General features: G+C 39.5%; 1 protein-coding gene across 4 annotated transcripts in view; it reads right to left on the minus strand.

Annotated features, from left to right (window-relative positions):
* The window catches only part of MDFIC (MyoD family inhibitor domain containing), an 85,639-nt gene that overhangs the window by 11,379 nt on the left and 48,888 nt on the right, over positions 1 to 25,372 (minus strand). For all 4 annotated transcript variants that reach the window (XM_079786678.1, XM_079786675.1, XM_079786677.1 and 1 more), the window contains one exon: positions 20,506 to 20,781. In XM_079786678.1, coding sequence (XP_079642804.1) covers positions 20,506 to 20,781 — 276 coding nt within the window. The remainder of the gene's footprint in view (positions 1 to 20,505; positions 20,782 to 25,372) is intronic.

A 25,372-nucleotide genomic window follows, 5' to 3' on the forward strand; every position in this document is an offset into this window, starting at 1 on the left:
AGCCATTGCAGGCCTAAGCCTCCACTCAAGCTACAAAGTTTCAATTATAGAAGGTAAACAAATTCAAACAAATGGCGGCAGAATGGAGCTTGAGAGAGCAGGCCAGGGTTGTCGGCGGCAACAGGGGAAGCAAAGCTTTCCACACACCCTGGCCAGGCCCACCCGTTTAAGGCAACAAAGTTTCAATTGTAGAAGGTGAATTAACTGCCACAGAAATGGCTGCCGCCCCAGAGGAAACAGCAGGCTTGGCTCCGCTCCAGGATACAAAGTTTCAATTGTAGAAGGAAAAAAATTCCAGATATCAGGGCCTCCTCTTGGGTCGCCAGGGTGCGTGGCTGGCCTGCAAACCACCACAGGCCCCTTGCTCAGGCCACCCCATGCCCCAAGGGAACCCCACCCTGATCCGGGACACCCTTCAGGGCAAACCAGCTGGCCCCCACCCGTGCACCAGGCCTCTATCCTATCTAATAAAAGAGTACTATGCAGATTGATCATCACTGCAACACACAATATAGCTGCCCCCATGTGGTCAAAGATCCTGCCCCCATGTGGACACAAGATGGCCACCACAAGATGGCCAGCAGGAGAGGGCAGTTGGGAGGCACCCGGCCTGCAAGGGAGGGCAGTTGAGAGGGACGAGGCTTGCAAGGGAGGGCAGTTGGAGGTGATCAACGCTGCAGGAGAGGGCAGTTAGGGGTGACCAGGCTGGCAGAGGAGGGAAGTTGGGGGCAAACAGGCTGGCAGGGGGGCAGTTAAGCATCAACCAGGCTGGCATTGGAGTGGTTAGGGGGTGATTAGGCTGGCAGGCAGAAGTGGTTAGGGGCAATCAGGAAGGCAGGCAGGTGATCAGTTGGGAGCCAGCAGTCCTGGATTGTGAGAGGGATGTCCAACTGCCCGTTTAGGCCCGATCCGGGCCTAAACGGGCAGTTGGACATCCCTCGAGGGGTCCCAGATTGGAGAGGGTACAGGCTGGGCTGAGGGACAACCCCCCGCCGTGCACGAATTTCGTGCACCGGGCTTCTAGTTTAAAAATAATAACTTGTTTCTATATTTAAATTATTACCCATTTATCTTCTCAGGAAGCTAGAAAGCAAAATAGTAAGACCATACTTTACTTGAACCTATTCAATGCTGACTGTATTAAAGTTGGCCAGTTGAAGTATCTCTAATCCAAAAAGTTTTATTAATAACAAGGTTAAATATAATTTTGGATTAAAAAATACTTTAGATATTGAAAGCATTTTCCTAGAAAGAATAAATGTCTAACAGTCTACTAAAGTTGGTCAAAATACCATTTATGGCTAGGACAGCATATAAAAGTGAATCCTTTACTTTCAGTGAAAATATATATTTGTATAAAAATGATCTAAGAAATATCTCCCAGAAGCTTAGTTTAATATTTTTCCTATTTTTATTTTTGCAACCATGTTTATTTCACAAATCACATTTTAGTTTCACCTCTTAATTGCTATTGTTTAAATACTATGCAAGTGTGCATTATAAAAAGAAATCAGCTTTTAAAAAAAGTAAGCACTGGGGTAATCCTGCAAAAGGTGGTGATAATGATAATTATAAGTTAGCATCCCTGCCATAGTGGACACTTTTTATTTATTTATTTTTATTGAGTTGTAACTAACCTATAACATTATATTAGTTTCAGGTATACTGAATAACGATTTGATATTTGTAAACACTGAAATGATTACCACAATGTCTTGTTAACATTCATCATCATATATAGTTATAGATTTTTTTTCCCTTGTGATGGGAACCTTTAAGATCTACTCTCTTAAAAACTTTAAAATGTGTAATACAGTACTATTAACTATACTCACAATGCTGTAAGATACATCCCCATTGCTTTTTTTATAATGGAAAGTTTGTATCTTTTGAAGTTTGCTCATTTTGCCCACTTTCAACCCCCACTTCTGGCCATTACCAATCAACTATTTATATCTATGAGCTCATAGTTGTGTTTCCATTTTCATTTAAAATATTTATTGATGGTTTACTTAAGAGTCCTCTCTACGTGTCTACTTCTATGTATCTACTATAAGTTTTTGCTTTGTGGTCAGCATAAGGCTTACATATAACAACATATATTTCTAACAGTCTATTTTAATTTGATATGAATTTAAGTTTTAACGTATTATAAACCTCTACATTTTTACTCTTCCTAATTTTTATGTTTTTAATGTCACATTTTAATTTTTTTTATTTATTGCAGTTATTGGTGAGCAAAATTATGACCTACTTTTTTTTTTTTCCCCAACTCTTACCAGGTAAACCACCTATTTCTGTTTAATTAAGGACTATCTTTAGGCTTTGCCCTTTTGGAACATATGCTTTGTTTCTTCATATTCCTTTGACTGTGTTGACTTCTATTCATGGATAAAATGGCCACCTCTCCCAGACTGAAGAAGCAGCCTCATGTATGAGTTGAACTTCCTTGTACAAACCTGCCCCAAGTCTCTTCTGTCTCTCACACCTCTGTGGTTGTCCAACCTATTTTAATTTCAGTCCCTCCCACTAATAGAAGGTGTGCCACTACCTGTCACTGTCTCAAAGGGGAGGATCTGCCAGCAACTAGATCCAGACTGATTGGAAGCCAGAATGTCAGGTAGCAGCTTTTAAAGTTTGCAAATCTATACAGTCTGTGGAACCTCATGCCGAAGTCCCACTGCCTTCCAGGATCAGAGGACCTAGAGGTGTCTCCTGACCACCATCTGAGTGTAGCTTCCTTTGCAGGGGCTACCAATGGCCTGGGGTAAGGCAGAGGAGAACTCAAAGATGGCGCCCACTGGGCTGTATCCCCAGAGTGTGTATCATTAGGTCCCTCACTGTGTGCCACATCTGAAGGCTGCCCAATGCTAAAGCTCAGGTCAAGCACATAGGCCTCTTTCATGGAATCACTGCAAATGTTTTAGTCTCCATCTGTGCAGTGCCCTATAGGTGACAGTTGCCCAAGCACTGTCTCTCGGGTGTTATAGTCCAATGGGACCCAGGAACTCAAGCCCTTGGCCACCAGAACTAGGGGATCAAGTGGTGTCCCTGGGCAGCAGCAGCGAAACTCAGGGCACAGGACACATGTACAAGCTTCTGTGGACCAAAGGGGCCACGTGCTGACCTGACAAGCTCAGGGGAGGCCTGCATGGCGGTCTGGCAAACTCAGAGACCTAAAGTCACCACAAAGGATGGTCTGAAATTAAACTTTAACTAAACGCAGTGATGGTGGGCAGTTATGTCCTAGGCCGGTATCTTCACTGACAAGGCCAGCCTTTACCTTAACTGAGCCTATCTGTCTTGCATCTATGATAGCATACCCTTGAAATGTCTGGGCAACTTGAAACATCCTTTTTTCTGGAGCCCCTGGGGCACAACCAAATGTGCTGGGTGCCAGGACAGATACTACAAATTCCCTCATTATCATGTTAATTGCTCCTGCACCCACCTAAGTATGTGTCCATCATTTTACTTTTTATCCAATCCCAGGAGTTCCGCCCCCACCCCCCCACCCCACTTTGCTTTATCCCACCCACCTCCTTAATCTATCACCAATGAATTCATGTAACCCACCTATGTCCCTCCTTTGATTGCAATGTATGAATACAAATGTAACCCGCCATTCTCCGGAGCATTAGCTCAATTCGTTGCGACAGTTTGGCTCAAATAAACTCACAAAAATTCTTTACAGGTTTCAATGTGTTGTTTTTTTGTTTTTGTTTTTACATTAACACTTCTCTCAGGAGATACTAATAATATGGAAAGTGGCAGACGAGCAAGAAGATAATGCCTACCCTCTTAAGTCTCTGAGGAGGATTAAGTTGATGAGCTGGGGAGAGAGAGAGGGAACACAAAGATGATGCCTGCCAGCCACCATCCTCAGCGAGAACCTGAGCAGGCACCTAGATTGTGTTCAACTCCTGACCCTCAGGCCAACACGTTAAGATGAGCAAGTGAGACTCTTTCACATTAAGTCTTGGGTGTCTTTCGGTTGGCTGGCTCTGTGTTGGGCCCTAGGGGTGGGTCCAAGCCTGTGAGCCCTTAAAGAGACATTCTCAATTCACTACAGCCTCAAGAATCTCAAGGATCCAAGACCAGGTGGTTTTCAAAAGTAGGTGTTTTGGGGGCTCATCTCTCAGGTGCAGGTCTTAAAAGTTGAGGTGCCCAATGTGTAGTTTGAACACTTCATTCCTTAGAGAGAAACTCCAGGTTTTGAGTTCCCTCCTGATTGTGGGTCATCACCCCAGAGTTTGGATTTATGGCAGGATTATGTCTCAGCCTCTTCTACCAGCTATGATGTGTTTGTTTGTTTGTTTTTTCTCATTTGCTTAGTGTGTAGGATTTAACTGACTAGATTTTAGGTTTTTATTTTTCAGAACAATTTGCTCTATATGTAGCTATAATTGCACAGATGTCTATGGGAGAAGGTGAGTTTAGGTTTTTCCTACGTCACAATCTTGAACCAGAATTCCTCATACAGAATGCTTTTGTTACTAGCATTAACCTACTACAGAGACCCATAGGGTTGGCCAGGTCACCTGTGACACAAGGTCTTCGTGGTAGCCTGGGAGTAAACAAACACACTAGGAGGAAACTGACAGTATTCCCAGGCCTGGGTTAAGGCACAACAGGAAGAGTCCCAAGGGCGGAGGCCAAGCAGCGAGTGTTCTGCAGGCCCCATGAAGGAAGGGGCAGATCCCCAGCAGGAGGAACAGGACTCCGAAGGCAGGAGAAGCTTCACCTTGAGAAGGCCCAGGAGGCCCTCCCTGGCCCTGGTCAAAGGGCACAGGAGTCTAACGTATACTCCAGGCAAGATGAAGAAGAACAAACCACATGAAACGTTACAGCAAAATGAGACACCAAAGCACATTGCGAAAGGTGCACAGGAGGTAAATCCCGTTATTTATGGAATTAATTTATGAATCAATGATTGAATTGTTACTCTTGCCACATCCCTCCCTCTCCAACCATGTTCTCTATGAACACTATTTGATTTCTTTAAGGCACCATCACAAGCCTCAGATAAACAGGACATCGTGACATTGAAATTATAAGGTATAAATACCTCCACCTTAATTTACTGTACAAACAATTTCGGAGCTAACAAAATCTATGAACATGTTGTTTGCAATTACTCTAAAACTGACAAAAGCAGATAAACAGCTTTCTCATGGAATAAACATTTTTTTTGGCCTAGCTATATTACTTTAATTTGCAGAAAAGAAGATAAAAACCCTCCTACGGAGCTGTTTCCCAACCCTCTGCACTTCATCAGGGCCACCCCCCTCTGGGGTTTTCCTGAGTCACAGCTCATCACCTATGATGGCAATTCAGACAAGCCAATGCTAGAATTCCTCTCCCTCCCCACCCCCCCACCCCCAAGTCCCGTAAGTGCCTGTGGTGGTTGTTGCTGTCTGTATGTTTCTTTTCGGTGAGGCTTCTAACAACAGAAAAACAACATTCTTGGGGGCACAAAAACAAAGATGAATCTTTCATAGTATGCACAAACCTCCTATATAAAAAAATTTCACCTTGCAAGTGTTTCAGAAATATGACTACTTTATACCAAAAGCTCCCCTATCCTAATTTATTCTATACTTGCTGAGATTTAAACTAATTATAAAATATTTTCAAAAGTATAATAGTTTAATACTATAATATATAAGTATTAAAATTAGTAAAAACATTTCTCAGTGAAATTAGAATTTCTCTTTCACTTCAATCATTTTTTGGAGTGAGGCAGGTTATTTGAGAATGAGAATATTTTTGTTTTTGTTAATCCTCACCAGAGGACATTCCCCGCCCCCCCCCCCCTTTTTTTTTAATAGAGAGAGAGTAGAAGGGAGGGGGAGAGACAGAAAGAGAGAAACATCAATATGAGAGAGACACATCAATTGGTTGCCTCCGAAAGTGCCTGCCAGGGATACTGCCTGCAACGGAGGTATGTGCCCTTGACCAGAATCAAACCCACAACCCTTCAGTCTGTGGGCCAATGCTCTAACCTCTGAGCAAAACCCACTGAGACAAAAATAACTTTTGAGGGCCAAGTAATGAAGAAAACATATGTATTCTGAAAGAAATCAACTCTAGTACGATGACAATATAATTCAATCTAGAAAAAAAATAATTATTTAAAAAGTCTTCCATCTTAGATAGAGATTTTTAGAGCTATTTCTTTTAAGCTATGTCCTCATACTCTCAAACACACAAACTCAAATAAATCTATCTGAAAACATTATTATTGAAAATGTCATGAATCAATACCATTTGGGTTCTCCTAAATTATAATAAATTTTTCAATGAAATCAGGCAAAATATCTGACTGCAATGAATCAGGATGGAGAGAAAGTATGAAAAAGAGAGAAATGAGAGGAGGAAGGAGTGGGAATTGGGGATAGATGGGGAAGGGGGAAGAGAGACAGACAGATGGATAGACATACAGGAGGTATACTTGGAGTAACAAGTAGGCTTGCAGGCTAGATCTTCAAAGATGAAAGCTTCTCCGAATAGGGCACAAAACATAATCCTAGACATGAAGGGCACCCTTTTGTTCCTTCTCCTTCAGGATCTTTTTTAAAACTCTGTGTTCAAAGTTAATATTTCCCTAATTATCTATTCTTAAACATTTTTGTGCTATTTAGCCAGTTTGAATATATAGCGATAACGGAGGGGACACACACAAAAAGGAATTGAAATAATGTTGTAGTAAAACACTGGAGGCAAAGTAAGAAATGTATGAAGGCACTGAAGACAATCATTTAAAAAGCATAAAATATAACATTACCAAAATAGTTTTAGTAAAAGACAAGGGGACATTAATATAATCCTGTTACGCTTATTTTGAATTTTCTCTTTCCTACACTGCCCATGGGCTGAACACATGGCATTTGGACAGGAATTACAGTATGGATGACACAACAATATTTTTTTCAGTTCATCAGCCAATGTCAGCATTTATATTCTTCTATCCTCAAAAATAGAACTAATTCTTTCAAAGGTAAAACACTTTAGCTAAAGTGATAAAATTTAGGTAAAGTAAAATACGAAACATAAAGAAATGTTCTGATTTATTGTGAGCATCTGAGATAAAGTTTTACTGTGACTGGTCACCTCAAATATTTGAAGACAAAAATTATACTCAGTGAACAATACTCTGATACTATTTCCTCGTATACACACTTCATAAACTACAAGAGACTCATGAGTCATCAGCCAGTTTTTGTCAGAACATTCAAAACATTCTGAATATCCTGTATCTCCTCTTCAAAATTTCCTTCTTTGAGAATTATAGTATTAAGCAATGTCTAATGCCATCATTGTAAGTATGAAGTAACTTGGTGAAAACCTTCTAAAATAAAAAGAAACTTTAGTATATTTGACGTCATTTCACATCAGTAACTACAACAGGGAGCACTTTATAATGTATCTCCGCCCCTCTGGCCTACTCAAGAACATCCTTCTCCTGTATCATCAATATCTTCCCTTCATGAGCTCATTACCAGCAACACTCAGCCAATAAAATCCTACCCCTAAAAGCATCCCCCTTTAGCTCGCAGCCCTTTCACTATTCTTCTTCAGGAAAACTTCTTGAACAGAGTAGCCTACACTTTCACTGCTCTCTTTTCATTCTCTCTGGAACCCACTTCAATCAGGCTTTTGTCCCCATCACAAAAGAGTATGAAGGTCACCAATGATCTTCATAGGACAACATCAGTGGTCACTTCTCATTTATTTATTGGACTTCTCATTTGCATTTGATACATGATCATTCCCTCCATCTTGAAACACTTTTTTTTCTAAGCTGCCCCCCTTTGTTGGTTCCTTCTCCATCATGGTTTACTCATCCTCATTTTTTTTCATGGTTCTTCCTTATTTTCTGACCTCTACATATGGGAGTAGTTCAAGGCTCAGTTCTTGGAATATTTAACTTTACCTACTTCCTGGACAGCTTTTAACTCTGCGTACATATTAGAGTGAATCACGTGGGCAGCTTCTAAAGGAAGCCGATGCCTTGGCCCCATTCCATTGCATTCTGGGGACAAAACCCAGAAGTTCTTATTAAAATATGCAGGATGCCAGGGTTGAGAAGCCCAGTGCCAGGTGACCCCATCCACTGAACATTCTGTGCTCTGATGATGCACAAAACGTGTCCCAGGCTGCAGATTTTTCCTCTAAACCTCAGACTCCTCTATCCAATCACTGATTTCACATCATCACTTGAGCAGATAATGGGCAACTCAAATCCAACATGTTCCAAACCAAACTCTTGATCTTCCTTCCAAACCCTGTTCTTCCCACAGTCTGCCTATCTCTGTTAATGGCAACTCCATACTTTCAGCTGCTCAGGCCAAATAAGTTGGAGTCATCTTTAACCCCTGTCTTTCTCTCGCACTGCAATCTCATCCTTCCGTTGATCTTACTCTGCCTTCAAAGAACATCCATGTGCAACAACATCTCGCCACGGCCACCTGATCCAACCCTCTCATCTCCCATCTGCATTCCTGCAAGAGTCATGCAGCAGGGCCTCCCTTCTTTTGCCCTTGTGCGCAGGTACAAAAAGCAGGTGATGCCCAAAATGGTAAGTCAGATCATGTAGGTTATCTTCTCAAAAGCTGGCTGTGCCTTCCTACTTCACTCAGATCGGAATCAAAACTTGACTCATTAGCTCCCCTATTATTTGCTCCCCTTTTCAATGTTCAATTCTTAGAAATATTTAACTTTAGAATAAGATATCAAAGGTATCCAACGTCTTTGGTTATTTTCAGAAACAACAGAAGAGGAACAGTATTCTGTTGCCATCTTTCTTAAACACTCTTGTCAGATTCTCAAAGAAGCCCATGAACCAAAAATGATAGAAGCGCTGCGTAAGACACTACCACAATTAATCAAAATTCCAATTTATCATAGGTCAAGTTTTAACCTTTTCAAGCTTTTCAATGTGGCTTATTCTTCACTTCACAAGCAAACATAAATTTACTTTAAATACATTTTTAAGTTAAGCTAAGTTTTCTATTTCTCTAAATTATGCAGTTATTTACTAATTCATCTTTCCTATACTTTTTTTCTAACTCTTAAAGTGCTTGTTTACTTGTTTATGTGTTATATCCTTTCTAATACTACACTATGTGTAAAAGCTATTTTTAAATTCAGTTAGGGACCCTAACAATCGAAAGCATGAGAAGCTATCAATTTCCATCAACTTGTGGTCCAAAACAAAGTCAGAAATTTGGAACTCAGAATCATAAATGCTTGCCCTGTCAATGCCTTCCATTCAAATGCAATTACTGCTCCTGGAATGAGGTGGGAGTAGGACTTGAGATAGGCTTTTAAATCATTTTAAAGGTTACATTTCCTCATACAAAGTTATTCCACAGAAGTTACTCAAAGGCTTCTAAGATTAATCAACCACTCAACCCACACGGAGTGGAGTCATCTAGGTTAACCATTCAGTAAAGGCTTCCCTGGTTGCTCAGTTCTCTTGCTTTGATAATAGCTGTGCATTCACATAATTCAGTATATTGAACTCTATATCTAAACTCTAAAGAAATAAAATGCTGGCTTGTCAAGAAAGTATATTATTACCTTCTTAAAAATCTTCAAATGTTCTCTCTTTCCTGAATTCCTTCTTAAACACACTCAAACCTTTCCCATATTAAAACAAAATAATACAAAACAACCTCCCTGACCCATACTTTCAACCTGGACTTTGGCCTTTCTGGAGCTATTTATTGTGTTTCCACACATTCCATATCCCATATTATTCTGGATTCTCCATGAGAATAGCTCTTAACTAGGTAGCAGAATGACATCCACACTGTTAAATCCAATAGAATTATTTCAGTACTCATCCTACTGAAACTGTCAACAATATCTGATGCAGTATATGGTACAGTCCTTTTTTTTAAATATATTTTTATTGATTTCAGAGAGGAAGGGAGAGGGTGAGAGAGATAGAAACATCAATGATGAGAGAGAATCATTGATCCACTGCCTCCTGCACACCTCACACTGGGGATTGAGCCCAAAACCACGACATGTGCCCTTGACAGGAATCGAAACCAGGATGGTTCTGTCCGCAGGCCGATGCTCTATCCACTGAGCCAAACCAATTAGGGCCAGTTCTTCTTAAAACACTTTTCCCCCGGCATCCATGACATCACTGACCTTTCCAATTTGTTTCTTCTCTCACCTGTTTTCTCTCAGCCTGATAGTCTTCCCACTCTCTTTGCCCTTTGACCTCTCCCCTAGACTGTTTTATAAGTGACATGGCCTCACTCCGACTTACTCTGACATCACCTGTGGAGAAAAGTCTACTCAAGCTGGATGCACATTCCCACCCCACCAGACTGGCTAGCCTCCCTGAGTCATGCCCTTTCATCCATCTGACCTTTCCTCTTAAATCTCTGCTCAGGAAAGCGCATTCAGATTACATTTCAACATCCCCTCTATGAAAACAAATATAAATTAGTATGCTTGCTTCTAACTCCCTGTTCAAGCTCCAGTGTATATTTTTATTTTCAAATGGTCTTGGATTGTGTATCACACTTGAAATTGAGCAGGTCTAAAATGCAACTCATGGTCAGCCTCAAACTATATTCAGCTATTCCCCATAATTTCCTAATTTCTATATTTTCCCAACTAATTGAGCTAGAAGATTAATGACATTGCTGCTTCGGATGCATGTCTGACTGCTGCTCCACTTCTATTCAGAGTTAGCCCTGGGTTAAGACCCTTCACTCAATCCTGAAACCCTAAAGAAAACCTTCAGAACCTCCATTACCCACACTTGACACAGCTCTTTGTATTGAAACAAACTTTCATTCTACAGAAGCGTGACTGCCCTATCCACCTATTACTATTTGACCTAATAAAAACATCATCTCAACCTTTCATCACTGTACAAAGAAAAAAATTACAATCTTAGAGTGTTAATAGGGTCCGAAGATTTGTTCCATTCTTTCCATTTAGCCTATTATTCTGCAGCTGGGCTTCTAAATAGTCTCCTCACTCGGATGCCCCACACCCCAAAGCTTCCTGGCCAATCTATCTGTGTCTCCATTGTTCTATTTCCTCCCCACCCGTCTCCTGAGTAAATGCTAAGGTAATATAAATACTTTTGAGTACTGGCCTAAAGCAGCTTGTCTACAAAACCAAAAACCAAAGGTGGAGTCCATAATACATAACTGATAGCATCTATCTCTTCTTCAACATAGCCTGCAAAAGTGAGATATTATCACAGAAGCACTCAGATTTAAGGCAGATTGGGAGATGTTTCTATATTACAAATGTTAAATTGTATGTATTTCAGAACCTTATAAAATCTTTTCTTTTTGCTCCTCATCAAATGAATAGGTATAACAATAATTTACTATCGGGCATAAACGATATAGTAAGCCTATTTCCCTAAAGGATGTGCTTTTAAATATTTACTTTCAACCCTAAATTAACACTTACCACTAATAAATACTTTGGTTGGAAAATTCTTTATTTTTAAGAAGAGATGATTAAATGTTTCAAATAAATAAATAACTATGATTTATAATTGCAGGATGATTTATACTTTGACATACTCAACTTTGATTATGCCTGTTCTCCCTACACATACACACACCCTACTCTTTGTACTACTGTTGTTCCATGTAGTGTGTTGGCTGATCAGTGAAATTTATTAAAATCCTCCTTTCCAATGAACTGGTAAATATTGCATCTGAAAGCAGAATTCTAAACATATTAGAATATGGAATAGAAGATACTGTGCCTAACACGGAATAGAAGACACTGTGCCTAACACGGAATAGAAGACACTGTGCCTCAGAAAACACAACAAAACAAAACATCCAAGCAAATTAAGCATCTGAGGAATGCAGCAACATATCTTGCCAAAGTCACAGAAAATTGGTTTCTGGGAGATCAGATTATTATACAATGGTCATATGATAAAGTCCTATTTATCCTTCTACTGAGATACTAATACTTGTACAGTTACAGGCAAAACTGAGAAGTCTGTTTATTTGTTTGTTTGTTTAAATATATTTTTATTGGAGGGAGAGGGAGAGAAACATCAATTGGCGGGCTGCTTCCTGCATGGCCCCTACCTGGGATCAAGCCCGCAACCCAGGCATGTGCCTTGACCTGGAATCTAGCCAGCAACCTCTCAGTGCATGGGATTATACTCAATCAACTGAGTCACAGGGGCCAGGACAACACTTTTATGGGGAAAAATGAATAAGATTTTGTCATACTACTAAAACTAAGAATAAATCATTCCATTTCAATTTTATTTTTCTAGTTTTTTTTTTTTAGGATTTGGGAATGTATATTTGAAAAACATACAGAATAATGAGAACACTTAATGGGGTGGTCGGCAGGAGTTCTGAGTTCTAATCCTGCCTCATTCGAGTTTCTTTTTCCCTTCCTGAAGCTCAAATATTAACACTCTCCTTTACCTCCCTTTGAGGATTTCAGCTTTTCTGAGGTTTTAAACATAATGTTAAAGAATAAGTATAGATGTTCTCCAATTTATATTCCTTTCTTACTTCGGCATTTACTGGACACTCATTATAAACCAGGTACTAGGCTGTGTGCTAGAAATTAAGAGATGAGTAAGACGAAGTCTTTGCCTTCAATGAGAGTTTTTAGTGCAGAAAGACCAAAAAAACAGGTCAACTTTAGTATTATTTTCTATGTGGCAGGTACTGTAGGGACCCAAAAGAGGGACAATTAGCCCAAAATTGGGGCATCAAGATATGATGCCTGAGTTGAGGTCTACAAAAAATGTGCACAGATCAAGAAGGCTAAGGAAGTTATGAGAACATTCCAGTCTAAAAAGAAGTAAAGGCACTCAGCTGTGTCACTTAACCGTGTGTGCAGGGACCTCTACGCCTTGCAGCAAAGGCACAATTTCAAGTTCAAGGAGTTAGGTCAGAGTGGTAGATGATGGAAAGAAAAGGAAGCCGTTAGGTCAAAAATATATATTTTTACCATTTTATACCAGTGATTCTCAAGGAAGGAGGGGGCGGGACGTATGTGAACTGCCTAGTGGGCTTTTCAAACTGTCCTGCTCCATTGTGGCCCATCCCTTTGAAGGCTGTGCACCCCATCCAGACTGTCTCCCATAGAGTCATGGCTGTCCTCCTCCTTACCGAGGGCACGATGCCTGTCCCCATGGTATGTTGTGAAAAACAGCTACACTATGAACACAAGGGTAAATACACTGAAAAGAAGGGAGAGAGAAGTTTAAAAAGGAGACAGAGAAAGATCACAGAGCTTAGAAGCCAAGAGAATAGTTTAAAGAAAGGGAAGGAGAAAGAACCAGTAAAATCAAAGGACTGGGCTTAAGTCTCTCCATATGTCCAAAGACTTCCTAAAGAGCTTGTTAGCATCACAAAGTCAACACGTCTAAAACCAATTCATCGGCTTTAATAATTCTTACATAATTGAACTAAAGAATTTCTGCAGTATGGAGAGAATAGAAAGTATAATGCTTCAAAGAAATATTCAGTATACTAGATATAAAATGATGGCCTTTGCAGATGTCATATATACCTAGCTATGCAGCTTCCTAATACAGGGCATCCCAGGCTGCCTGTGGACTGTCTTTCTTACCTTTCCAGTCTCATTTCTCCTAATTTAGCTTCTTAGCAACAACAAATGGTTTATGGTTCTCTGAACAAAATACATTATGTCATAAGCTCCTTCAGCCTTGAATGCCTCCCTCAAATCCCTAACCTAATCTTATCTTTCAGGTCTCTATGGAGGCACTGCCTTCTCAAGGAAGCGAACATTCCTGACCCCTCCCAGTGTGCTCCTTAATGATGATGATGAAAACAGAAGCTAACATTCCAAATATTTCCTCTGGGCCAGGCTGTGTTCTAACTGGGCTAAATGCAATATCAACTAAACTCCTCTCCACAACAATCCTATGAAGTAGGGACTAATAATATCCCCAGTTTATAGATAAGGCACTGACACATAAAGAAGTTAAGAAACCTACCCAAGGACATATCACCAGTCAGTAGTAAAACCAATTTTTGCACCCAAGCAGGCTGGTTCCAGAGCCTCTGTGTGATGAGATATTGATATGTATATGATATTCCTGATTCTCCTGTTCAGAATCTGTGTGCAGTGAACTGCTGGGATTGGCTATGCATTTCTTTATAAATACGAAATCTGTAAACATGAAGTATATATTATCAAAGATTCCTGAAAAGCATAAAATCTCTTCTAAAAAATATATTTGTTGAAATTTAATTTTTATAAAACTACTAGGGGCCTGGTGCATGAAATTCATGCACGGGGAGGGGGAGTCCCTCATCCTGCCCTGCACCCTCTCCAATCTGGGATCCCCCTCGCAATCCAGAACCACTGGCTCCGAAGCGCTAACCTGCCTGCCTTTCTGATGCCCCTAACTGCTCCCCTGCCAGCCTGATGGCCCTAACTGCTCTCCCTTCCTTGTCTAACCCCCCTAACTGCCTATCTGCTCTCTCCTCCTGGCCTGTTCCCCCTAACTGCCTATCTGTGCTCCCCTCCAGGCCTGATCCCCCTAAGAGGCTATTGGCACTCCCCCCCTGGCCTGATCCCCCTAACTGCCTATCTGCTCTCTCCTCCTGGCCTGATCCCCCTAACTGTCTATCTGCTCTCTCCTCCTGGCCTGATCCCCCTAACTGCCTATCTGCGCTCCCCTCCTGGCCTAAACCCCCTATCTGCCCATCTGCTCTTCCTCCTAATTCGCACCTTCAGACGCTGGCACAGGAGTGCTGAGAGCTCTCCGGCAAGGCCCCGTCCCCGTCCTGACTCCCCGCCCTCCAGGCCGGGTGGTGCAGTGGGCCTGCGTGCACCTCCTGTGGGGGGGCCGCTGCAGCCCATCCTGATGCCCCCCTCCGGGCCGGGCGGCGCAGCAGACCTGCGCGCACCTCCGCCGGGGAGGCTGCCCCGGCAGCAGCCTCATGTCTCGGTGGTGCAAGTCCCTGCCCCCGTCCCCACCTACCAGCTCCTGCTGCGTGTGCAGGCTGTTGAATGGTCGTGAATGGGACACTGTTAGGACCAATTAGCATATTACTTCTTTATATGTATAGACTAGACATAACTAGGTATAGCTCGGGCACACCTAAAATTTGTTATGATTTGTCATTCCTGTGATAAGTATCTTAGAACCTAATGAAAACCCTTGGTAATTTCAATGTCATCCTATCTTATAAAGAAAGAATATGCAAAATGACCATCACTCCGTGACAAAAATGGCGGCACCCCCAGCCAATAAGGAAGAAATATGCAACAAATTGGTGACAACGCAGGCGTTCCGCCCCGCCCTGGCCATTCCGGGCCTCTGGGCAAGTGCGTACGCACAGGCGCGGAGCAGCCAGGGCGGGGCGGGACGCCTGCTATGAGAGGGGAGACGGGGGTGGAGGAAGCTACAGGAGGGCAGCAGGGCTAGAGCGAAGGCAGAAGGCGGCTCTGGCCAGAGTGAAGGCAGAAGGCGGCGGCCAGAGCAAAGGCCCAGGTCCCAGGTCCCGGAGAGAAGCCGGTGCCAGCAGCCAGGGGAAGGCAGGCCTATTCTTGCACAAATCTTCATGCATCGGGCCTCAAGTATAGTATATTTCAAAGGTCAAGAATCTTAAAACATTTAATCTTAAAACTCTACACCTGGCTGATACAATCAGAAAATTAAAGTATTATGAAAATATTTAATTAATCAAAACAAGTAGAAATCTACTAATTTAAAAACCTTTAATTGTGTATTTTCCCACATGGTACTTTTTTTTCCTACTGTATATGAAGTACTTTTTAAAAGAACATTTTTTAAATGAACATGTGCACACATTCTCTTTTTCAGTGCTAGTTTCACAGGAGAGTAGGATAAAGTGATTTGGAATAAAAAATGTATCACTTACTAACTCCTGGGAAACTCTTTGAAGCTAATGTAATGGGCATCGTTGTAAATTAATAACAACAAAAACTTAGACACAGTCCAGTCTTTCAATATTTTAGAGTCTAGTAGGGAAGAAAACAAAACCCAGGTATAGGTGTGAGAATTGTTTTAAAATTTTAGTAGGTAGTGCTTCAAGACAAATCTATAGTAATAAGAAGATCCCTATCTCACGCACAGTTGTAATACCAATATCTGATGTGGTGGTGGAATGGCCAGTAAATTAGCTTTCTCTGAGGATTTTTATAAGCAAAAATATCAGGCGTTAGTAGCATAGGCTGTGGAGCCAGAATTGTCTGGGTTTACATCTCAATGCTATCATACACCAATTGACTTTGGTAACTTCATTTAACCTCTCTGTGCCTCAGTTTCCTCATTTACAATTTGATAATTACATATTGTTCACAGAATTACAGTGCTGTTGGGAGGATTAAATTATTTCATGTGAGCAAAGCAGGTAGAACAATACCTGGTACATAGAATGAATCTAAGTAACTAACGACATAAACCAAGACAACTTAAAAAGAGAATCTGATGGAGCACACGTCAGTCTATGTGTACTCAAGCCTTAGTGTACCTACAGTGAAAGACATATGAAAACCTGTCACCAACCCACTATCTCAATCATGGGGCTGGGTCAATCCTTACCTTTGTATAAGCAATGGGCCCACCATATCTTAGCAGTCTTTTCCAAACTTGATCAGCAAAAAAGTCCTTAGTGCTCTTACTAAAACACTATGAAATGATTAATTATTTAATTCCATCATCGGAACCACAAAATGCCCCTCTACTTGTCAACAGTATTTATGTGCAATACAAAATCGTAACCAGGAACACCATTTATTCAGAAAAAAACAAACAGGGTCAAACTGGGCATGTTAGGCTAATTTTGAAGTTCTCAGTGAATATTATTTTACTATTCATTTGCTCATTTTGCTGTAAGAAGAACAGACATAGGTGATGAAGACTAAAGAAAAATGTAAAACAAAAAGAAAAACATAGAACTGAGAAAATGTTAGCTATTAGATCTCCCCATTGTTATTGTATTTTATTGTTGACAGTATTACAGGTGTCCCCACTCTCCTCCTTTGCCCCTTCCACCCTGCCCCCACCCCACCGCACCCTAGGCCTTCACCACATTAATGTCTGTGTCCATGGGCTATGCATATATGTTCTTTGTCTAATCTCTTCCCGTCCCCCCACCCCCATCACCCTCCTCTCTGGGATTTTAAGTCTGTTCCATGTACCCACACCTCTGAGCCCGTTCAAGACTTGCTGTCCTGGAATGAGATCCTATGTCTGTTCATCAAAACCCTTTCTGGTGTTGCCCTAGTCTATTCCACAGGCATGAGATTTCTTCTCAACCAAGGACCCCATTCTATACAGCAAGAGACCCGTGTGTAGAGTTCATGAGGCAGCTTTGCTGAAAGAGCTGAATCATAGAATCTTGGAACTGAAACTTACTTTGAAGATTCCTAATCCACACCTTTCACACCATTTTCTAGAAAAAGCATTCCCAAGGAAACCCAAGTCCCCTAGCTAGCTAGCAGCAGACCTGAGACTGTTTTCTTTTTAATGTGCCATCTACCAGTTTTATGCTTGTTTATTTAACTACAGTGCACTGCCAAGAAAACAGACTTAACTGTAAAACTGAAAATCAGAAAAAACAACACAATTTCAGGTCACAATTTTAAATAGCAGCAAAGAAAAAGGAAAACATCAAACTCTGAGTAAATATGTACCTGGACAATGGCATTTTCATCTAGATTCAAGCAATCAAAATGAAATAAACATACAACTGGCTAAATTCTATAGCTTGACATCAAAGTCATGGATAGACTCTGTACAATATATTTAGTCATCTTCATTTGTGCTTCATACTTCTCATGCCCCTAAGCCCTGCCTGAGACAGAATTTGTGATAATGTCAGGATTACAAGGGACTTCCCCATCCATCTAGTTGTGGTGAGCCATAAGCGTGAGTATGTATGTAAGAGGGAGAAACAAATATGGGAAAAGGAAGAGGGTTTACAGAACTATATTTCATATATATATTGATTTTCCTCTTTCTTCATATGCAGCTTATGAAGCTGCATTCTTACATCAGAAATAAATTGACACATGATATTAAAAGTAAGCAAATAATAAAAACTTTCATTAAAATGCCATAAGCAATTTCAAGTGGGACTGATATGCAAATATTACTATTCTTTATAATAAATAAATAGCAAATGGAAAACAAGGGGTTTGGGACATAATAAGCAAATTCAAATGCAAAAAACAAGTGGATTTCAATTGCATCCAATTATTTCACCCAATCACCTAAAAATGAAGATCTTCTCAAGAAAATTGCATTGCCTTCCCAACTCCTTGGAGATCCAGTTTAGTTAACAGCCTAACTATGCTTCAGAGATGACCATGTAGCTAACATGTCAAACTAATTTTAAAGTGTCAATCACGTCCCCTTCAATCTAATTAGTTTGGAAAGTAGTGTCACTGACCTGGAACCACGCAGACCCTTTATTATCATATTATTTGATCAACCTAACACTTTACCTCAGTTGAATTTGAGACACCTGTAACCAAAATGTAATATCCTTTCTCCCACACATTACTGGTACCTCTCTGTACAATTTTCTATTTACAACTCAATTTATCTCTATAGATAAGCACAGCCAATTTCACAGAAACATCTGCAGAATTTCCCTTATTTAAGATTTCCTGGCAATTAAAATAGAAATGTAAAGGGAATAACAAAAAAAATATATGTATCGGGTGGAATATTTGAGATTTTTTGAAGCTCAAGAACTGCTGAAAGCCGAAACCGGTTTGGCTCAGTGGATAGAGCGTTGGTCTGCGGATTGAAAGGTCCCAGGTTCGATTCCGGTCAAGGGCATGTACATTGGTTGCGGGCACATCCCCAGTAGGAGGTGTGCAGGAGGTAGCTGGTCGATGTTTCTCTCTCATCGATGTTTCTAGCTCTCTATCCCTCACCCTTCCTCTCTGTAAAAAAATCAATAAAATATATTTTTTTTAAATAAAGAACTGCTGAAAGTGGGAAAGAGGAAGAATGGAATAACACAGATATGCTAGGAGAGATCTGGAACCTTCAATGTGGGAGACTACTATTCCTTTTTTAAGCAAGCCGTTTTTATTTTTAAAAAGTCTGTACGTTATAAACCCAATGTCATCACATGGGTTTATGTTATAATAAAGAAAAGGTTTCTCAGGCTCATAATATTTAACCCGACTTTAATCTGAGCAAGTGCAGGATGAGGCCCAGTTGAAGGAGGTAATAACTAGTTCCTGAGAGGAGCTGAAGGCCAGACTACAGTGAGCCTGGAATGTGGTGGGTGGCTGGAGGATGCTAGTCACTCAAGCAACAGAGATCACCTGGCCCTCTCCCTGGCAAGAAAATAAAATTACCAAATCTTTTTCCAGCTTTGTTTTGCATATTTAAGAACTGATCTGCAAGCAGGTGATCTTATCTCTGAACCACAGAATAACATATAAAGCCAGGAACAGAAAAAATAATCACATACGTTTGTATGCCACCACAATGTTGTGTTCATATTTGCAAATGTGATATTAAAAAAAAAAAAGTATAGAACAGTGGTTCCCAACCTTTATTTCGCCATGCCCCACCTAAGCATCTCAAAAATCCTGATGCCCCCCCCCATACTGTAACATATAATTCTTATTATTCAAAAAGTGAACTCCTATTCACGTGGAGGAAGCCTAAGAGGCCATTCACTTGGTCTAAACAAGCTTCCAAAGAGCATGGCATCCATGAAAGGGAAAAATAAAAGAACGAAAGGACAGCTGAAGTACTGAGGAAGAAATCACTAAAAAATTGTTTTAAAAAAATCATAATATAAAGTGATATGAAAAAATAGCAAATAAAGTTTCAAAACATATAATAGAGAACTGAAATATATAAATATGTATTATGACATATTCATAATACATATTTATATACTGTATTTGAGGCCCCTAGAGCCATAAAAAATGCAAAAAATTCAGTTAATAACTCATTCTCGAATTGCCCCCCTTAAAAATCAAATTGCCCCCCTGTGGGGCGTGGGCCCATGTTGGGAACCACTGGTCTAGAAGTTATAGTTAAAGTAATGACCAGCCCTAACCGGTTTGGCTCAGTGGATAGAGCATCGGCCTGTGGACTGAAAGGTCCCAGGTTCAATTCCGGTCAAGGGCATGTACCTTGGTTGCGGGCACATCCCCAGTAGGGGGTGTGCAGGAGGCAGCTGATTGATGTTCCTCTCTCATCAAAGTTTCTAACTTTCTCTCCCTCTCCCTTCCTCTCTGTAAAAAATCAATAAAATATATTTAAAATAAAGTAATGACCATTCCCTCAGGCAGACAATAAGCAGGATGTCAGCTGCCCAGGCTTCCTTTCGTAGCCTGTGTCCTCCTTTGGGAATTGAAGCTGCATTTTACCAAAATTCCCATTTGTCTTACAGATAAGCGAGATTCTTCTTGTATGTTTGCTTGAAAAAATAATTATTAGTGAATATGATTTTACACATGGTCAAGCAAAATATGTATGTATCTCAAACTTACCTTCAGGTGAGGAGCCTGGCTTTTGGGAAAAGACTGCATTTACTTTACTCTTCTTATTGATATCACTATTTACAGACAAGCTGGACTGAATTTTTCTATGCATTTTTTGAGAAACAGGTGCTGAAAGTCTTCGATTATCCACAGACACATGTTTGGCTCCATGGTGAATTCCATTTCCATTGCTCAGACTTTTGTGGCAGTTCCTTGTCTTGTCTATGTCCTCCTCACTTGGTTCTTGTGCTGAAGTCTGAAGCTGAGGCAAGCGCTGAGGTTGGGCTAAGTTAAAAAGCAGGAAAAGTTTATCAGGTTAAAAAAGAAATTAATACTTTAAAATAATCCAAATATATTCAGTAACAGACTGCTTTGAATTTTATCCATGACACTAAAAATGAAAGCAAAAAGAAAGTAAAATACTGATACATATGGGTATAATAATGATTGGAAAATATCTTTTCCTATATAATAAAAGGCTAATATGCAAGTCGACCGAACGGTGGAACGACTGGTCACTATGACACCCACTGACCACCAGGGGCAGAAGCTCAATGCAGGAGCTGGCCCCTGGTGGTCAGTGCGTTCCCATAGGGGTAGTGCCGCTCAGCCAGAAGCCGGGCTCACGGCTGGTGAGCGCAGCGGTGGTGGCGGGAGCCTCTCCCGCCTCCGCAGCAACGCTGAGGATGTCCGACTGATAGCTTAGGCCCACTCCTCACAGGCCTAAGCTGTCAGTCAGACATCCCCTGAGGGCTCCTGGACTGCGAGAGGGCGCAGGCCAGACTGAGGGACACCCCCCCCAAGTGTATGAATTTTGTGCACCGGGCTTCTAGTGTAACATAAATAATAAATATTATGCTGCAGTAAAAAAGAAGGAATTCTTACCATTTGCAACAGCATGGATTGAACTGGAGAGCATTATGCTAAGCAAAATAAGCCAGTCAGAGAAAGATAAATATCACATGATCTCACTCATTTATGGAATATAATGAACAACATAAACTTATGAACAAAAACAGATCCAGAGACAGAGAAGCATCAATCAGACCATCAAACCTCAGAGGGAAGGTAGGGGAGGGTGGGGGTAAGGGGGAGAGATCAACCAAAGGACTTCTATGCATGATATAAGACTAACCAATGGACACAGACAACAGGGGGTGAGGGTATGAGTAGGGGGTTCGGGGGGTAATTGGGTGATAAGGACACATATGTAATACCTTAATCAATAATGAAAAAAATTATTTCTGATAAAAACATAAAAAAATAAAATAAGTTTAAAAAAGAATAAATGTAGAGAATATATCCTTACTAAAGAGGAAAATGAGAAAGGGGATCATCAAAAGTGACTTTATGAAAGTGTTTTGTTTTTAAGAAAATTGAAGTTAGAAATCTGAAAAAGTAATTTGACACTCATTCAGCAGAAAAAGTGGATTATTTTCTATGTACCAGGTCTTCTTTCTGGTGCCAGAGATATAGAAGTACTATCTCACTATCCCTCATAATGGTTAACTACTCCATTATCTTTTGAAATAAAAGGAAAAGAACAATGGATTCGGGTATGAAAGCTGGACCATAGAGAAATATTGTGGGGTGCAGCGTTTGATGCCCACTTCCCAGCAGACCATGGGGCCAACAGTGCGGCAGTGAGGTTTTCAGTAGAGAAGCCCCTCTGAACGTAACCCTTAGCTGGGTAACTCTTGGGAGGATCTCTGTGCTGACAGTAGATTTATTTCTCATTTAAATTAGCCAAAATGGATTCTGGGTACTGAAGCTTAAAGTTATGATCTCCCCAGAAAAAGTTATCTGTTTACACTGGTTAAATAATGAAATTATTAAAATCCACATTTACTAACATTCCTAAGCAATGCTATCAATGAAAGCATCTCTTCAGTTAAAAACAACAGCAACAACAAAAACATTCATTGTCAAAATTTCCTCTTTTATAATTTCCTGGAATTTCAGATTCTAAAACTGCTGTTATAATTAGTCTTTTTAATTTATGATTATGAACAGTTAAAAAATATAAATTAAGTCTGAATACTAAGAGCTCTTCAACTTAGAAAACATAATGTGTGAAAGCCACAACAATTATACATGTCATTGATTATGTCTAAAAATGAATGATTATCTGTGACCTAGGGACTAGCTAAGACTTGGTATATATTTTTGACAAAGAGGACAGTTTGCATTTGAGTAGGGCTTTAGCACACATTGTTTACTTCTGTCCTTTTTCAATATCAAAATATTCTATTTATTAATGTACAGATTTCAAGAAAAAGACAAATTTATTTTCTTACTTAATAAACATGGTTTCACATCATCTATTAACATTAATACCTGATTTATAAAACTAATATATGAATCCCTCTTACCGTTTTTCAGTTGTTTAGTAAAGAACAAAGGAGAATAATTGTCAAAAATTAAATATTTGTGAATATCACAAATTAATAGTTGTAAAATGTATCAAAATATTTTGTTTTTCTCCTAACTTCTGATGAAAAGAAGAAGAAAAGGTTACTTCTCTACTTAGAAGCTCTACACACCCTTCTTATAACTAAAATTGGCAGTCCAGGCATCTGCAAAAGGAGAGCTCTTTCTTATGGGTGAGTAACCATTTGATCTAGAGATTAATTTGCTGCTCCTGTAACTCCTTGTATCAAGGAGAATGACATCCTAATGACTGCTATTGAACATCAAGCTAGTTATACATATTTATTTAAAGGGATGCCAAAGAAGACAGTTAAAGAGAGTTAAAACTAATTTGGTGTTCTTTTCAGAGCACTTTCCAGTAATCTTGCCAATAAATGGAATGTATTGGGCCACTTTTTCTCTGAAAAGAATAACTCAAGCAATCGGAGAGCTCAGTTAAGTTGAAATGTCATTGACCAGTGCTGGGGAGACTTCTTATCAATCAAAAATGTACTGTCATATTCCATAATCTAAGATAAATTTAAAATCACTATGTAATAGTTAAACATTCTCAATAATTAAAAATAAAAGATAACTATATCTTGCCACCAAATTCTAAAACTGACAAACTGACAGATCCTGTCTTTGTCTATCAAAACTGACTATATGCAAATTACCGGATATGGCTGGAGTGATATTCAAACACATCCTTAATGATTTACCCACTTTTCAGTTTTCAATATGATACCTATTTCGGTTGGCAGATAAAGAATAGTACATTAATTTTTGTTTCACTGTCACCTAATTATTTTTACTATAGTTTGTATTATGATCAAGTAACCAAGTATTATCTCTTCATTTTAATTTTTTCACATTAAAACTTCCTTAGTTTTATGATTTTGTCAGATGCATGCACTATATAAGTCAGATCAAAACTGGATAAATCCTAGATATATTAGTTATCTCAACAGACATTTATTTTCACTTCCATTGATAATTTTTCATGGATATGATTTGAATCTTACAGTAAAATTCACCTAAAAGTCAGAAACATGATTTTATTCTCGGATAAAGAACAAAAACATCTGATTGAAAAAAAACCATAACTACCTGGCTTTAGACAGATTTCTTTTTCTTATTGTGTAAAAGTTGTGTATGGCTTTAAAAAAAAAAAACACAACATGCTAATATGGGAACGACAACACAATGCCTCTTAAAACACTAGTGATGCCTAGGGACCCTCGCTCTCCCTTTAACGATCCACTGCTCTCATTCAGCTGTCTTTCTTTTTTCAAATCTTTACATATGTGACAGCTCTCAAAAGTAGACCATAGACCATCTGGCATTTTCAGAGGTGTAACTTGTGCAAATTCAGCTCTATTGGGAGTGCACTGCTATCTTCTGCCTGCGTTATAAAGGGACAATAGAATGTAGAACCTAAGATTTGTTTTGAATTATTCATTTTTAGCCTGTATATTCAAGAAATTTTACAAACTCTGCATTTTGTACTACATAATCGCATGCGTTAAAGGTACAAAGAAACTTTTTGACACCTTTTTTCTACAGATAGCTGGCATTTTGTTTGATATGTGAACATTCGGGCATCTGTTATATCATTCTAAACAGGCTGGAGGCTTCTACAAAAGACCCCATTTTAAACTTACTCTATATGGGCAAAAAAAAAGGTATTCTTGATATTCAGTAACAAATGCAAAACACATCAAAAATTTAAATACCAGTTATATGAACATTCAGCATCTTCAAACCTTGATAGCATTGGTAACCCGATTATCATATGTATTGTAAAGAATTTTTTTAAATCATTGCTCATACAATGCAGCATGATTGTAAGTTTAAGATCCATAATGAATAGTTACAAATGTCTTAAGAAACCCTGTGCTTTCTAGGTTCAAATGTTTTCAATCAGGAAGGAAACCAATAGAATTAGATCTACTGATTTTCAATAATAATAATAAATATGGGAGTAATGAGTCAATAGCATGAAATTCTTTTGATAATTTTTTTTAAATGTGTGATATTGTAGCTTAGTAATAACTATACTTGGAACTGCGCCTACTGGAGAAGCAACAAAAGCAACATTTTTCCATGGCATATAATCTATTACCATGTGCAAATCATCTGCAGCTGCTGGTCTCTTTACATAAAATTTAATAAAACTACAAAAGAATTATGCCATTTATTTCAAAAGGTCGTTGTACAAAAAAATCAAAATTAAAAGCTTAGAGTTTAAAATTGTCAGTAACAAAATGATCTAAATAGAATATTTGGGGGGAGGGGAGTAAAAATGACTTGGTGCAAATTGAAATTATTTTTCCCAAAGATAGTTATAAGCTTTTACTGGGTACCCAGTAACTCTGCTACTCTGTAGTCACTATGAGACTGAGACAAACACAAACACACACACAAACATACGCACAATGGTAGAGATTTTATTTATTTATGCATA

The sequence above is a fragment of the Cnephaeus nilssonii genome, assembly GCF_951640355.1.
Source record: "Cnephaeus nilssonii genome assembly, chromosome: 12".
NCBI lineage: Eukaryota > Metazoa > Chordata > Mammalia > Chiroptera > Vespertilionidae > Cnephaeus > Cnephaeus nilssonii.